Source organism: Camelina sativa, chromosome 3, assembly GCF_030686135.1.
Source record: "Camelina sativa cultivar CO46 ecotype springtype chromosome 3, ASM3068613v1".
In the NCBI taxonomy this organism is placed as follows: Eukaryota; Viridiplantae; Streptophyta; class Magnoliopsida; order Brassicales; family Brassicaceae; genus Camelina; species Camelina sativa.
In genome coordinates, this window is record NC_141882.1 from 16,637,943 (window position 1) to 16,654,305 (window position 16,363).

At 36.4% G+C, this 16,363-nt stretch overlaps 2 protein-coding genes and 2 pseudogenes across 8 annotated transcripts; 3 read left to right on the forward strand and 1 right to left on the reverse strand.

The window, feature by feature from the left end:
• Window positions 1-1,601: 1,601 nt before the first annotated feature.
• LOC104779104 (uncharacterized) lies at window positions 1,602-2,734 on the forward strand (annotated as a pseudogene).
• Window positions 2,735-3,454: 720 nt separating this feature from the next.
• Window positions 3,455-6,514, forward strand: LOC104777478 (protein disulfide-isomerase 5-2). 5 transcript variants are annotated; one of them, XR_766292.3, is made up of 8 exons: window positions 3,524-3,879; window positions 4,074-4,177; window positions 4,576-4,946; window positions 5,061-5,368; window positions 5,438-5,770; window positions 5,928-5,985; window positions 6,088-6,303; window positions 6,384-6,514. XR_766292.3 is itself a non-coding variant. In XM_010501742.3 (6 exons), exons 1-5 carry the CDS (start codon window positions 3,670-3,672, stop codon window positions 5,747-5,749), a joined length of 1,305 nt encoding a protein of 434 aa, XP_010500044.2. In that variant the 5' UTR covers window positions 3,524-3,669; the 3' UTR covers window positions 5,750-5,770; window positions 6,088-6,514. The 5 variants fall into 5 exon arrangements, 2 of the variants coding, with proteins under 2 accessions (XP_010500044.2, XP_010500045.2); XR_766291.3 differs by having other exon boundaries at window positions 3,455-3,879; window positions 6,088-6,514; XR_015593787.1 differs by lacking the exon at window positions 5,928-5,985.
• A 131-nt stretch (window positions 6,515-6,645) lies between these two features.
• Window positions 6,646-8,073, reverse strand: LOC104777477 (receptor homology region, transmembrane domain- and RING domain-containing protein 6-like; annotated as a pseudogene).
• A 2,225-nt stretch (window positions 8,074-10,298) lies between these two features.
• LOC104777479 (uncharacterized) lies at window positions 10,299-15,723 on the forward strand. 3 transcript variants are annotated; one of them, XR_015593811.1, is made up of 11 exons: window positions 10,344-10,724; window positions 10,815-10,939; window positions 11,048-11,255; window positions 11,350-11,887; window positions 11,966-12,217; window positions 12,307-12,495; window positions 12,564-12,638; window positions 12,720-13,082; window positions 13,163-15,065; window positions 15,164-15,452; window positions 15,547-15,723. XR_015593811.1 is itself a non-coding variant. In XM_087506230.1 (10 exons), the coding sequence occupies exons 1-9, from the start codon at window positions 10,516-10,518 to the stop codon at window positions 15,440-15,442; spliced, it is 4,221 nt and encodes a 1,406-aa protein (XP_087362356.1). In that variant the 5' UTR covers window positions 10,299-10,515; the 3' UTR covers window positions 15,443-15,452; window positions 15,547-15,723. The 3 variants fall into 3 exon arrangements, 2 of the variants coding, with proteins under 2 accessions (XP_087362356.1, XP_087362367.1); XM_087506230.1 differs by having other exon boundaries at window positions 10,299-10,724; window positions 12,720-15,065; XM_087506241.1 differs by lacking the exons at window positions 10,344-10,724; window positions 10,815-10,939; window positions 11,048-11,255 and having other exon boundaries at window positions 11,643-11,887.
• The last annotated feature ends 640 nt before the right edge of the window (window positions 15,724-16,363 follow it).

Consider the following 16,363-nt stretch of genomic DNA (forward strand, 5'->3'; position numbering starts at 1 on the left):
AGAATATCAACTCATCTATAAAATCATACACAAAAATATGTTTTGCAGCTCATAAGAAATAAAAAGCACAAATGTAGATAAATAAGATAATTTAGAATATCAACTCATCTACAAAATCATACACAAAAATATGTTTTACAGCTCATAAGAAATAAAAAGCACAAATGTAGATAAATAAGATAATTTATATTTTGCTTCAATATTTATAATATTTTTAACTTTTAAAAGGTTTCGAAATATAAAATTTGAACCTTTTAAAAATTTTCAATATTTATAATATTTTCAACTTTTAAAATTTAAAACTTATAATATTTAAAAACTTTTCAAAAGCTAAGAACTTTTAAAAGTTTCAATATTTATAATATTTAAACTTTTAAATTTTTTAAGTATTATAATTTATTTTTTTGAAACTGTTTAAAGTTTTAGTTTGATCAAATAAAAAACCATATCAAACCAAATAAAATTTTTAAACGTGGACGTCTGATAAATCAAGCTTTCCTGCTCATTCGTTGTTGGAAGCATATTAATCTTATTTATACTGGTTCTGAACCATTGTCTAAAAACTTTCTAGCCGATGTGGGATATTGTGCATAGTTCTTTGATTTCCATAAATTTAAAATTTTCCTTTTTCTAAAAAATTATGTAAATTTAAAAAATGTTAATGAATGACATGTCAAATCATGATAGGTTGTTTAAAATAATTTTTAATATAGAAAATTCTGGAAATTGTATAAAATGTTAATAAGTGATATGTCAAATTTCTATTGGTTGTTTAAAATCCTATGTTGACGGTCTTAAGAGCTTATAGCTCCTACTTTTTATTAGCATAGATTTTATCGATTTTGTTTGTAACAGTCTAACCAATTTGATTTCGAAAGTTTCCTTACATTAGCATTAGTTGATATATATATATATATATATGCGTAATGAAAAGAACTCTTACCATATATATTATTTGACCAATCGATTTTGTTCCCATATATTGGTTATGGTTTATTTGTGCAAAATTTTTAGGGGTTAAGTTTGTAAATAAAATTTTAAATTAATATAACTAAAAGGATATAATCCACAAGAACATAAACTCTAATGTGCATAAGTCCACTAATAAAACATCAGGCAAATTCATAGCAATCACAACCTTGATCCAGTAAGAAGATTTGATGGTCCATTGCACCATATGTATGTCCAAACTTGGTGACATCTCCATTGGCTTTTAGAGATTGAGCAATGGAGTCCTACAAAAACAAAAACAAAAAAAGCAAAATAATAAGGTCGGGAATCGAGCAACTTGCAAGTTATAAAAGAGATACAGTTGTTAATACGCATAGTTTTTAAATGTTAATATTGATAATCGTATATATTGATGTATAATGCTCCATATAAGATATGTACAGTATAATAAGATATTCCACACTTAAGGAAACCAAAAGAATCTCAGAAATGTTTATGAAGGAAATAAAAAATTCATAGACCCCCTCTATATAATACCATCATATATTGATTTTTCCAAACGCTTCTTCAACACCCAAAAAACCTCCCCAATCTTATTTTTTTTCTTACAGTTCCTCAAGAACAATAACAAAGATCTTTGATCTAGATTGATGGAATCATCTTCCAATCACATGGTAAGCGTTCACTCATAAGAGATTTGTAAAGTTAGTGTATATATTTTATGATTTTAAAGTGTGTATGACTCTTATGTGTTTAAGCGCAGGCATGTCTCTTGAAGATAGAGTCTCCTATGCCCGGATGGAAGAAATCCTTGGAAAACTTACTCAAGACCATTAATGGTTTCATAATCTATATCACCTTTCTCCTTTAATTAACTTGTTTTTTTTTTCATTCATTTTTTACTTTATCTTCACTTTTTTTCTTTTCCTGATATCATAATCTATACATGATTTAAATTATGTGTATCATCATTTGCACTTACCAAAACTTTTTTTTTATATAATTTTGTGTGTGTGTGTATGTATCATCTGCCAAAGTCAACAATAGCCATCGAAGTAACCTTTCATATCTATAGCTAATATTGTACTTTTTGCTTAGTTCAGAAAATGACTGCCTGCTCTGACATGTTCAATTTCTTTGTTATATTATTGAACCAATCGATATTGTAACCACTTTGTTAATATTGGACTCTTTTATATAACTATACTTCCACAAATTGCTTAACGAATATATTTTCATAATTTTACTCTGTTTTTTTTTTTTTTACAGATGTGAGTTTCATCATTGACAAGCGAAGCAAAACGGTATATGTATATGGGAAAATCGACCCACAGATAATACTTGAAAAGATTACAAAAACAGGCAAAAAAGCTGTTATAATATGGAGCAACGGTGGAACGAATAAGCAGCCGGAAATTCGAAAAGACCTTTTGATGGAACAATCTACGTCCGGTTACATGAATGCTCCTAACAGTTTCTCAAATTACCCTCCGCCTAATTATTATTGTATGGAATCAACCGCAATCATACATGGATGCTCTTCCACCACCATATGTACAACAGTTCCATCCACAACCACCAGCACCACCACCACACAAGCCCAAACAGAATGAGCCAGTGGCTAAGAGTTTTCCGCCTACACCACCACCGCCGAAGAACTTTGTTATGGGAGATTTGCAACTAGGATGCAAGATCATGTAAAAAGTTCTATATTATTATTAGTATTAGATAGAGGCTTAGTTAGACGATGTGTTCTTTATGAATCTACGAAACCCATTTTCTTGAACTGCTTTATTTTGTGATCTTTATGAATCTACAAATATTTGTGAAGTAGGAATATATGTTCGAAAAACCACAAAAGTTAAATTAAATAACAAGCAAAACAAATCCACTCAATTGAAAAAGCACGTACAAACTGATGTTTTTATGAAGAAGATAACTTCGATAATTACTTTGAGTTTTAAGTTAATCCCACTGCATACAAGTTTCTCGCTAATCACAATATAATAACCTGCATGCATCTAAGACATATATCATCTCTTCACAAATGGTAATCAATAATATACTTACTTCTTGTCGAAAATTATGCGTTTTAACTTCAATTAATACCACACGTACAAACATCTATATATACTTTAGATGTGACAAGCAACTTTGTTTATTGATTGGTAATTATTCGTACCCCGTTGAACCAAACCCAAAAAAAGACATAACATGAACTATTTTAATATGAAGAGTTGATTTTCGATTATATAGCAATTGCAGCCGCTGAAGCAGCTATTGGATTAGCTATATAAAAAAAAACAAAGAATTTAATTTTGAAAAAAAAAAACAGGAAAAGTTGAGAGATCATTAAAAAAAAATTGAGTATTTTTAATAATAATGCTTGTATCTTTATTGTATATCACACTTTTTTTGAATTTGAATAAATTAAAATTTCCAAATGGATAATCATATAAAGTCGAATGTGATATATACATCCATTGCCTAGGACATGAACCTCACAGTACGAGACAGTTTGGGGACAGAACCGTGATTTTTATTTACTTAAAGGATCTTTATATGTTAAACTGGGTTTTTTAAGATTCTCCTAAAGTAACACGTAAAGACTCTTGAGATCCCCAACACACACTAAAAACAAAAAAAAACCTCGTTAAACAGTCAGCAGCGAAATCCAAAAAAAAAAAAACTTGAATCGGTACTGAATTAGGTATCGGGATGAGTTCGTTGCAGTTAATGATTTGTTGGATCTCGTTTCTAACGTTATCAATCTCACTCTCTGCTTCTTCGGATGATCAATTCACCGTCGACGGAACAGTACTAGAACTCACCGATTCCAATTTCGACTCGGCGATTTCAACTTTCGATTGCATCTTTGTTGATTTCTATGCTCCTTGGTGTGGTCACTGCAAGCGTCTTAACCCTCAGGTCCTCTGCTTTAGTACTACGATTGCTTAGTCGAATTCTTAGGTTTAAGATTGGTTTAACCTTTGAATTTTAGTTTTATAGATCCAATTTTTTAGTTGTGTAGCTTTTTTGGATTGAATCTAGAAAACATTGCGGTTTTGTTCAATTATTGATGGCTTCAGTTTTTGTTGCTTACTTATGTTCTGTGTTTGCAGTTAGATGCAGCTGCTCCTATTCTTGCTAAACTGAAGAAGCCTATCATCATTGCCAAGCTTAATGCCGATAAGTACTCCCGTCTCGCTCGGAAGCTTGAGATCGAGTATGTGTATACTTCTTCTTCTTCATATGTGTTTTTCTGATCGAGAGTATGTGTATTCTTTCCTAACGTTCTGCAATCACTTTAGCAAATTTCTTGATTCAGGACAACAACCTCACTTTAGGGACAGAACATATGAAGTATAAGTTCATATGTTCTTTGAGTTTTGAGACTTTCCTAGTGTTCTGAAATCACTTAAGCAAATTTCTCGATCCGGGAGGCTCAAAAGTTTTGATTTTTCGGTTCATTTTTGCTGATCTATTGCTTTACTCAGGAGTCGGCAAAGTTTCAATTTTTATGTTTTACCTTAGGTTTGGTGAAGTGTTCTTTTGCAGATTTGGCCATGTATTCTATTCCAAGTTTTAAGTCTTATTTGGCTGATCTGCCTTTGTTTTGCGCAGTGCATTCCCGACTCTCATGCTCTATAACCATGGAGTTCCAATGGAGTACTATGGACCAAGGAAAGCAGATTTGCTCGTCCGTTACTTGAAGAAGTTTGTTGCTCCAGATGTTGCAGTTCTTGAGTCAGACTCAGCCGTTAAGGAGTTTGTTGACGATGCTGGGACTTTCTTCCCTGTGTTTATCGGGTTTGGTTTGAATGAATCGTTGATATCAGGATTAGGTGCCAAGTATAAGAAGAAGGCATGGTTTGCTGTTGCCAAGGATGCTTCAGAAGATGTAATGGTTTCCTATGATTTCGATAAGGCTCCTGCTTTAGTTGCCAAACATCCATCGTACAATGAGCATAGCGTCTTCTATGGTCCATTTGAAGGTCAGTCTTTACTTCTTTTGGTGATCTTAAAGGAGTAACCTCATGAATCCTAGTAAACTAGTGCTGAGAACTTCATAATAGTAAATAGATTGACTGTATAATTTTCGATTGCAGATGGATTCTTGGAGGAGTTTGTGAAACAAAGTTTCCTTCCTTTGATTCTGCCAATTAACCAGGATACTCTGAAGCTGCTGAAGGACGATGAGAGAAAGATTGTCTTGACAATTGTGGAAGATGAAACTCACGAAAGCTTAGGGAAACTGACCAAAGCACTGAGAGCAGCTGCTCATGCAAACCGTGACCTTGTTTTTGGCTACGTTGGTGTGGAGCAGTTTGAAGAGTTTGCAGACTCGTTTCATGTTGACAAGAAGACACAGCTGCCTAAGATTGTTGTATGGGATGGGGATGAGGAGTATGATCAGGTAACAAAATTGGTTTTAAGAATATCCAAAATCGCATCAAAAATCTTTGTATTAACATACGATATGCAGGTGACTGGCATAGAGACTATTAGCCAAGAGGAAGATCATTTGACTCAAGTCTCTCGGTTTCTAGAGGGATACAGAGAAGGAAGAACAGAGAAGAAGAAATTTAAAGGACCATCTTTGATGGGATTCATTAACTCAATGATCGGGATCAGGTCAGTGTACGTCATTGTGTTCTTGGTTGCCGTCATTATGATGCTACGGAGCCTCGGTCAAGTGGATGAGCCTGCTGCAGCCCACGAAAGAGTTCATCAGACCACTAGTGTCCCTGAAGGTGAAACCAGTGAGATTACGGCTAGTGACAAAAAAGAGGACTAGTTTTGCTACAACTTGAATGTGGTATGTTTTTTTTGCTTTTACACTTGAAGCTAACTTGAATAGTTTACAGTCTTTTTTATATTGTTTTCGGAGCATTTTTATGTTTCACTCTATCTACACACAATTATTCCTTTTTAGTTATGAATCATACTGGCCCTCTAATTGCCATATGCATTAGTTCTTGGTGCTAGATACTGATTTTGCGTATACCAATCAAGCAGTTACTACACAACTACGTAAGTAACAAAGTTAACTCAGTGGTACTGATTTACAAAGACGCATCACATATGCTCACTTTTCAAATTCACTCATGTCATGTTCCATACACAACAAAGCAGGTAAAAAATAAGGCCAAACAGGTTCACTCTGTATTTACAACCTGGTTGCGACACGGTGTCACATTGCAACTTTGAGGAAATCTTGGTGGGAGTCTATTGAGTCTTGCAGAGTGACACAGCTCTTGTTAACATGGAATAAGCTTCTATGGTTTAGTTAAGCAGCCTGGAAGAGAATTAGTAGAGGCAAAAAGAGAGAGACCTGAACAACTCACTCTGGTGAGGGAAATGCTTAAGCATACCTAACGACCAAACCTAGCTTGGTGGTGTATTGACCGGGCTTGTTATTATATTTGTAGATCTTTTGGAAAAGGCGTTCCTGAAATCTTGTGTGGGGCACATAGGAACGAGAGAGAGACTCTGTTAAGTTTTGTGATATTGTAACCTCTGTAACTAACTCTTTATTGATAACCCAAACATTAACACACCATAGACGAAGGCAAGCACATCACAAGCTCTTCACCTAACAAAGATCAGAGACGAGAGCACATCACTCTCACACTAACCATTAGAGAGCACATCACTCTCTCACTAGCACATCGCTAGAACATTCAACAACAATAAGCATCCTGAACAAGAACAGCGTCACATCTCTTTTAAGTTGATCCCGTTACGGCCAAGCTTCCTCCTCGATTAGAGTCTTTCCTCTCTTCTGGTCCACGTCATCATCTTCTTTACTTACTTCCTTCTCATGTGGCACAGGCCTTCTCCTACTCAAGATATTAGTTTTCTTCTTCTTTATGTAATACGATGATGAATCGTATCAGACTCTTGTCTGATGCTCAGGCTAGGCGAAAGTAGAGGTGTCTGTTCTGATGCGGGTGGATCACCCTTTGCTACTTTTGCATCATGTTTACAAACCGGACAAAAAGATCTCCAATGACCGAGCCAAGAATCGATACACAGCATGGAATTCTAAAGTCCAAAATAAGACAACAAACCACTTTAAGCGTATGTGAACAAACAAAATCAATTATAACCCTCTTTAAAGAGAACAAAATGGACTTACTGTGTTGGCAAGGTAGGATCCTGACTTTGTCGCCAAGGCAATAATCAGCAATGCATATAGCACAAGTAATCGAAGTCGAACCAACTTCAAAAACACCTGAAAACACTTCAGTCGGTATCCGTTGTACTAACCTACAAGGTACGCGAGAAAATCCTTGGCCGCGGCCACGGGATAAAGACGTCACATGTAGACGCCTACGGACGAAGAAAAAAGTGGCGAGAACAACAGACACGATGAACAAAGATATGAAAGTGACAGCCATGATTGACCATGATGAAGTCCCGAACTCCGAGATGAGCCAAAGCTCCATCTCGCTTCGACCTGCGTACTCTTTGAGTACTTCTCCTGACGCTCTTGTAACAAGCACGCCGTGTATATGCACACCAGATGAATTTCCTCCCACTACATATTGTTTTTTACCAAGATTATAAAAACCAAACCAAACATCGTATTAAGATGTCTTATATACTTAAATGAGCTTACTATGTACTAAGAGCTCATCGTATGCATCGTTATAGACAATAGCAGCTTTGTATCCAGCTTCATGCGCCTTTCTAACTTTTTCCTCAAAACTACAGCCACCACGGACAATCAAAACATAAGAGGGCCTAAACTTAGATCCTTTTTCAGCTGTGTTCGTTAAAACCGAGCACGCATCAATAGGCTCTGCAGCGTACAACAATCCGCATTCCACCGAACTTCCAATAATCGGAGCTGAAAACATTTCAATCATACGGTACGTAGAGCAGAGAGGGAGAGAGAGAGATAGTTAAAGTTTTGAACTAAATTAACAAACTTACTGAAACTTGCTTCGACATCATCAAAGGAGAGAATTGTGTTTTTCCCGATCAACAAAACTTTCGACGAAGCCAGCTGAGAATTTACCAACAGAGATAGGATTGTGATCCAACTACGGTTCATGTTGTACTGTACGTAACGTACCCTCGGGTTTTAACCCAACTCGAACGAATAAATCACTACTGGCCAAATCAAACAAACATGGGAAAATTGGAAAAGATTTAATCAGGGATATACAACAAGGGAAGAGATGCACACCCATAGACTTCCATTGGTGAATTTTCTTTCATTTACTTTGTATAATAATACCATGTGATTCACCATTGATATGTTTTAATCAAATATTATATATTCAAAGTATATTTAGTCAACTCGACTCCGTACAGCGTGGGAAGTTGCAAAAATGTGCCGTCAAATTCACATTTTTAGAATAGTACTATTACTTTTGTACTAAACCTTATATCAATCAGCAAAGTAATCTTAGTGTATTGATCAGAGTGGTAAGTCTAATTGTAGAAGACCATCACATCAGATCGAGTCCCTACATAAATTTTCTCTGTGTAAATATCTAGATACTACTTATTTTCTTAACCTTCATTATGATGAGACTATCTCCAAATTATTTTGGTTTGGTTCTACTTAGTATAGTCAAACAATTTGAATCATACTTCCATTCAATTACATAGATAACAATCACGTTAGTAATGTCATTCACCTACCAATTATGACGCTTGGATTTTGGTGCCTTCTCTAGTTCCTCTTGCTCAAGTTCCGCAGTACGAGCTCTTAGCATTGTTTGGAGCACATGACACTTTGGTTTAGTAAGGTGAGGCCTCCAATCAGATGGAATGGAAACAACTAACAAAGTGTGTTTTAACATACAAGTTTTCTGGGGGTGAGAAGAAACTCAATAAAAAAGACAAGAGACAAGTAAAAGGAATCAGAGACTTTGATTGTTTATTACCTGTGGACGAGGAGGCAACGGAAATTGTCGGATGTTGGATTGAAATTTATTAATCAGTTCAGCAGTTGAAACAAAAGGTGCAATTTGCTCACGAACATAAACCTTGTAGAGCAGAGTTGTGGGTTTTTGATTGAGAATCTAGATAAAACAATGAAGAAAAGGTGTAGGAAGAATGAGACTCTCCTAGGAAACTTCCACTTCCACATGATTGTTGATGCAATTGTCAATGGATCGATGTTTTACATTAACCGACAAATCTTTGTAGTAGCTGAAATTTACTCTCAGTAGGTACATCGTTTCTGATTATGGTATTGATTTGTCACACACCAGTGGTCCTTCAAGTTTCAAGGTGTTTATCCGATAACACTTTCATCTTTCCCCTTAAATAAGTGATTTAGAATTATATTAACATGTTTTGAAGTATGAGAATATGTTTTGGGTAACATGCTAAAAGCAAATGGCTAGTAGGGCCGAGGAAGCACAATGAATGGGACACAAAAGTTGTAAGAGATTTTTAGCTTGTGTAACCATCAAACCATATAGACATGCTTGAAAAAAGAGTCGTGTGTACAAATTATGAGCAATGTATAAGAGCTAATCCGGGAGACCCTTTCAATAATTCTTTTTGTAGATTATGAGGTAAATATATTAACTTGCCAAGATTTTTATGTTTATATGATTTGACAACTATCCAAACTCACTTTGTTTTCTTTGAGTCAGTACTTTGCCACACTATTCACATCTTCAGTTTCAGTTCACAAACAAGGATTTGAATGTCTTGGACTTGAAATTCTTTGAAACCAATAAGAAGAAAAATAAGAAGTTGACTACTTACACACTTGATTGAATACACTATTTGGCTTGTTATCTCTTCCCATCTTGCTATTCCTCTTAACATTTATTTGTGACTAACTCACTTTCCCTTTATACATCATGAAATAGTGGAGGAAAACCTAACAAAACTAAAATAAAAATATTATAATTAGAGAACAATCAAACCTGAAAAAAATCAACAAAAGAAGAGCTAAACTTCATCATATTTACATTAATAACTCAAATCGTCAAAGAATATGTCAATTTGCTCAAAATATTAATTCACTACTAATACTAGCAAACATGCAAATAACACAAGTTCAACAAAAAAACAACAACACTATCATTATAAAATATAACAGAAGTTTTGTAGAAGTCTCTTTTCCAATTAGAGGTTTATAAGTAGGAGTTTTCTATTTAATTTTGTAAAATACTGTATATTAGGAAGTTATAATTTTTGTAATTTAATTTTCTTTTAAATTGAGAGCATAATTGGTAACTAAATTTTTTATTAGAATTGATATGTGTCTTTTTATTTTATTTTTTATCAACAGAATTGATATGTGTATGTTTTAAATTCAAAGAGAAACAGCTTTAGCATTTTCAACTAAAAAATCCCCCATAAAGAATGGGCTTTCAAAACAAAATTTATGACCTTCTAAAGAGCTCTCTCAAGAGAAGGGTCCAGCCCAATTCTAAGGTCTCTCTCTCTTAATTAGACCAACGGAGACAATTCCGTATACTCTCCGGCGAACCTTCGAGGACCTTCTAAACTCTAATACTCACGACGACTCGACCACTTTCATCACTCCAAAATTGAGATCAACTTCACGACGAACGAGAACTAATGGAGCAATCGGCTGCTCCACAACCTCCGTCGATGCCGTTACCATATCTTCCAAGCTCCGTTCAAGCCTCGAGAGATGACCTTCAATGTATCGGAACTATGGAGATCGTCCGGCCAAAGCCAGTCGGTTTTCTCTGTGGCACCATACCTGTTCTCGCCGATAACTCGTATCCGGCTTTTACTTCGGCTCTCCTCCCTCCTCAGGAAACGTTTGTTACATCTCTCACTTCTTCTTCGTCATATAACGGTTCTGCTTACACTTTGTTTGAAGTTTTATTTTTTTCTTCAATTTGTTGCAGCGTCGTCACTGCTCCGAGGTACCAGATTCTTCCGATGGAGACGGATCTTAATCGGCCTCCTTTGTTGACGGATTTTCCCGATAATATTTTACCCCTCTCCGCCGTCAAGTCTAGGATCACCGGAGGTATGGTTTAGTTGTTCTAGTTATACTTGTGGCGTTTAATTAGTCTACTTTGTTTTCCACAACTTATTTTGTTGAAGGTGGTGTGGTTATGGTGTTTTGACTTGACAGATATATCTAAGGAGGCTAATGTTATTGCTTCGAACCTTAGCAAGAAATGTGAAGCCCTTGCTGTGTCTGGTTTAGTGGAATATGGGGATGAGATAGATGTGATTGCTCCTGTTGATATTCTTAAGCAAATCTTTAAGATACCTTACTCGAAAGCTCGCGTTTCCATAGCAGTTCAGAGGGTTGGACAGACTCTCGTATTGAATCCTGGGTGCGTCTTTTGACTTAATTCCGTTATTTTTTCAATCTTTGTAGTTTTCAATGAGTAAGTCCTGATGTTGGGACTTACATCTTGTGTGATGCAGACCTGATGTTGAGGAGGGAGAAAAACTGATTAGGAGGCATAACAATCAACCCACATGTACAAAAAACGTGGATGAATCTTTGTTTCTAAACTTTGCTATGCATTCTGTGAGGATGGAGGCTTGTGATATTCCCCCGACGCATCGTCCACATACCGAGAAATACTCGAGTTCGTCTGCTCTCCCTGCGGGAGAGAATTCTCATGGGCTACAACAGAATTGTGATAGTGCTCCAGATGACAGACTTGATAACCCTGCAGGAGGTAGTAAACAATCTAAACGGGATGGTTTCATTTGTCAAACTAAGAAGAGCAAAAAAACCAAGGCACGTGAGCCGGTAAAAAAAAACACTCAAATCAGTGATAAGATCAAGCCTTCTGGAGACTCTGATAAACATAGAAGAGGTGGGAGTAACGAATTTTTAAGAGTTCTATTTTGGCAATTCCACAACTTCCGCATGCTTTTGGGTAGTGATTTACTTCTGTTCAGCAATGAAAAATATCTGGCTGTAAGCTTGCACTTGTGGGATGTTAGCCAAAAGGTTGCTGCTAAAACTCTAAGTGGTTCTGCTTTTTCAATTTTTCTGTAGACCTCTGTTAATTTTTCTCTTTTCACGCAGGTTACACCTTTGACCTGGCTTGAAGCTTGGCTTGATAATGTAATGGCCAGTGTGCCCGAGTTAGCAATTTGCTATCATGAGAACGGTATTGTCCAAGGGTATGAGCTTTTGAAAACAGACGATATCTTTTTACTAAAAGGTATCTCGGAGGATGGTACACCTGCCTTCAATCCTCATGTTGTTCAGCAAAACGGTCTTACTGTTTTAAGGTTTCTTCAATCAAATTGCAAAGAGGATCCTGGAGCTTATTGGGTAATGTTTTAATTATCTCTGAAATTGTTATATCATTCCTCCAAATTTTTCCTTGCGTACTCAAAATGATTTGGTTATGTCTTCTTCAGCTCTACAAAAGCGCTGGTGAAGATGTGCTGCAGCTCTTTGATCTTTCCATTATTTCAAAGAACCATTCAAGCGTTCATAATGACAGTGCAAGCTCATTACCTTCTTTGATTCACACTGGGAGACGTGACTCTATGTTTTCTCTAGGAAATCTTCTTTACCGTGTTGGCCATAGGCTTTCTTTGTCAGTGGTAAGTATCTTCATGTAACATCAATAAGAACTTAACTTCCACAATCTGACACTTTGCATCTTTTGCAGGTGCCAAATGATAGGAACAAGTGCGCTAGGTTCCTCAGACAATGTTTAAATTGCTTGGACGGGCCTGATCATATGGTATTGGTCGTTAAAATATATTTTTTAATGTTTTCTCTTTAAACTTTTGATGGGTACTCATTTGTGATACCATTCTGGTAGGTTGTGCGGGCATATGCACACGAGCAGTTTGCAAGGCTCATTCTGAACAATGACGAGGAATTTGATTTGACTTTTGAGTCTAATAGTGTGCAACGTGAAGTCAAAATAACAGACCTAGATGAGGAATCACTTGATCCTGTTACTATTGTTGACCGTGAAAATGAGGCCTTGATTTTCTCAGAGGACAAGTTCACTGAAGATTGCTCAGTTTCTACTATAGCGCCTTTAATATCTGTTACACCAAAGTTGGAAGCAAATGTGTCTCCTTGCAATGAACTCGTACATTCAGATACTCCAGACTCCCACGATACTAAAAGCTCTGCAGTGCACACCAGTTCAGATACTAATTTCGATTGTGGTCCGGTATGCCAAACTGCAACTAGTCTGATCTCATCTAAAGTAGCAGCAGTAAACCATGTTTCTCAAGCTATAAAGTCTCTCAGGTGGACACGTCAACTACAATCTTCAGAACAGGAGGAGGCATTTCATGATATGTTGCCTGATTTTTCCAAGTGTGCATGTGGTGATCCTGATTGTATTGAGGTTTGTGATATCCGTAAGTGGCTTCCAACATCTAAATTAGACAGGAAATTGTGGAACCTCGTTCTGCTTCTCGGTGAATCATATCTGTCTCTAGGGGAAGCTTACAAAGAAGACGGACAATTGCACCAAGCTTTGAATACTGTGGAGTTAGCTTGCTCGATTTATGGATCAATGCCCCAGAAGTTTGAGGAGACGTTGTTTGTTTCCTCGATGAACAAGTTTCTTTCATTGCAGTCAAAATCGCAAGCAACAACGCAAGTGGAAGATTTAGAAGAAAAATCAGGGCCATGTGACATCAGTGTCAGAGAACTTTCATCAACACGCCTCTTTTGGGCTAAAGTATGGATGTTGGTTGGCGACATATATGTTCAATTCCACATTCTTAAAGGTCAGGAGCTCTCCAGAAGAACAAAGGAGACATCAACCAATCATTTAAAAATGCCGTCTGAAGTAGTTAAGGAAGTACAGCGGCTCAAGAAAAAGTTAACTGAGTATAGTCAAAATTGTGCCTCGTGTTCATTAGTAAATTGCAGCTGTAAGAGTGATCGAGCAAGCAGTGGAAGTAGCGCAAGTAGCAGCAACAGCAATGGAAGTAGTGCTCGTACTGCGCCTCATAGCAGGAAGCACAATAAAAAATTACAGTCCAAGAATGTCGCCAGCAGGCTCTCACGAAATGTTGAAGATGAACGTGTTAATTTCAAAGTTGAGAACACGAGCCATAAAGATGAAAGTGCATCCAAGGGAAGAAAGGAGGCTTTTCCTCTGGAGCAGAGTGAATTCAGCTCTAAAAGATCCCCAGGGGCAAAAAAGGGCGGAATCTTCAAGTACCTTAAGGTGACCAAGACTGATGATGCAGAAAGCAATCTGTTGGCTGCCCTAAATTGTTATGAGGAAACTCGAAGAGCATTACAGGAGCTTCGAAGCGGCTGTAATGAGTTGCAGTCTGTTCTTAGAAAGAAAGGGTGGGTATGTAATGAACTTGGTCGGAACCGTCTCGGGAGCAAAGAGCTCAACAAAGCTGAAGACGTTTTCGCTGATGCTATAGTGGCATTCAAGGAAGTCTGCGATCATACAAATGTTATACTAATTAACTGCAATTTGGGACACGGACGACGAGCTCTGGCGGAAGAAATGGTTCCAAAGACGGAAGCTCTCAAACTGCATCCTGCTTTTAAAAATGCTTACCAACAAGCTCTGGGGACTGCAAAACTAGAATACAGCAAGTCACTTAGGTATTACATGGCAGCAAAGACAGAACTCGATGTTGCCACCAAAGAGGCTAGTTCGGTTCCAGACAATCTGAAAGTTGAAGTCTATACACAGCTTGCCCATACATATCTCAGATTTGGTATGCTTCTAGCAAACGAAGATACAACTCCTGCAGATCGCGAACAGAAGATCATCCTAGAAAACACTCATGATTCATCTTCAGATGGAAAATCCAGCGACTTGAGAAAACATGACGTATTATCAGCCAGCGATGCTATAAGAGAGGCATTGGCTCTATATGAATCTCTCGGGGAAATTCGCAAACAAGAAGCCGCATACGCTTACCTTCAGTTAGCACGGTATCACAAAAGTTGCTGCTTGAGGTTTCTGGAGACAGAGCGTCAAGGAAGTTCTCCTAAACCCGAGGCTAATGTCATCCAGAGAGCCAAGCAGTATGCTTTGTTGGCAGATAGAAATTGGCAGAAATCAATGGACTTTTATGGCCCCGAGAATCATCCTTCCATGTTTCTTACGATCCTGATAGAGAGATCGGCTCTTTCCTTCAGCATTTCAAACTTCTGGCAGTTAAGCGCTGTAAGTGCTCAATTCCTTCTAGCTGTATTTGTTTTTTTTTTTTTTTTTTAATTGATTTCGCGCATATAGATTCTTAACTTCTCTTGTTTTTGCCTAAGATGCTTGAGTCAGCTTTGTCTCGCTTGCTGGAAGGCCGTCACATCTCCAAAACATATGCAGAATCTTTAAGAACCGAGGACCCAGAGCTTTACACCAAATTCTGGGCCAAATTGCAAATGGTTCTAAAGCGTATGTTGGCCTTATCATTACCAGCAGGCAAGTCTCAGACTTGTGGAAGATCCGAAGACTCCAGAAAACTAAGAGAACTATATAAAGCATCACTTAAGTCAACAAACCTTGGTGAGTTGAACGCTATGCATGTCTTGTGGACATCATAATTTTAACTAGGTAATGTTCTCTTCTCTCTGCTTGTTTCTGACCAAATTGATAATTTTATTTAATATTAATGATGCTTAATATTTGTTTTTTCTATATTTCTTAGGCAATCTCTTACATGGGCAATGATGCGATGGCGGAACCATCATATTAGTATAAAATGGTATCAGAACTAAAGCTAGTTTTCTAAATAAGTGTGATAGTGTGAATCATAAAAGAATGGTATTAAATTTTAAATGTCTTGGCAATATTATAAATTTTATATCATAGACTATCTTCATAACTTCCACAATTATCTATTACTCTATCAAAAGCTCTAAGCCAAGTTGCAATGATTGTTCAAAGTTTTCTTACCGATTAGATGGCTACAATCTACAGTCAAATTTCTCTAAATTAATAATGTTGGGACTTGATAAATAATTATGAATGTATCGATATTAATTTAAATTTAGTAAACCATAATTATCTGTTAGTATTTACATTTTTTTAATTTATAATTTTGGCTATCATAATCCAATTGATGCTGATAGTATACTAAATTATCTAGGTAAAAATGATAAATGTTAGAAGTTTAGAGTTTAGAAAAAATTGTTGGTACTATTCTTCATATTAAAAAGTCAAGGCAAATATTACAGTGCTTTTAGAATCAATCACATGTAAAAAAGATAATTATTGCATTTAAGTTTTTTCATAATTTTTGGATGAGATTTGAGAATACAACACAAAATGTTTTGATGGAATGAAAAATTACTTCTGTGATTAGAGATTGTTAGATAAAAAATTAGAGATATGCTCCAACTAGAATGCAGATTCAAGAATAGACAAACATAAATAGAGAGCTTTCCTACCAATTGGATCATATGAGCTGATCTTTTTGTTGTCAAAAAAAAAAAACATCAATAGAGGCATATTTTACTAATTTT

Excerpts from the sequence above, each read along its gene's own strand:
- LOC104777478 (XM_010501742.3), top strand. The coding sequence starts at position 3,670 with ATGAGTTCGTTGCAGTTAATGATTTGTTGGATCTCGTTTCTAACGTTA. Across the intron at positions 4,178-4,575 it reads GCTCGGAAGCTTGAGATCGA|TGCATTCCCGACTCTCATGC; the intron begins GTATGTGTATAC and ends TGTTTTGCGCAG. Across the intron at positions 4,947-5,060 it reads CTTCTATGGTCCATTTGAAG|ATGGATTCTTGGAGGAGTTT; the intron begins GTCAGTCTTTAC and ends TTTCGATTGCAG.
- LOC104777479 (XM_087506230.1), top strand. The coding sequence starts at position 10,516 with ATGGAGCAATCGGCTGCTCCACAACCTCCGTCGATGCCGTTACCATAT. Across the intron at positions 12,496-12,563 it reads ATAGGCTTTCTTTGTCAGTG|GTGCCAAATGATAGGAACAA; the intron begins GTAAGTATCTTC and ends CATCTTTTGCAG. Across the intron at positions 15,066-15,163 it reads ACTTCTGGCAGTTAAGCGCT|ATGCTTGAGTCAGCTTTGTC; the intron begins GTAAGTGCTCAA and ends TTTTTGCCTAAG.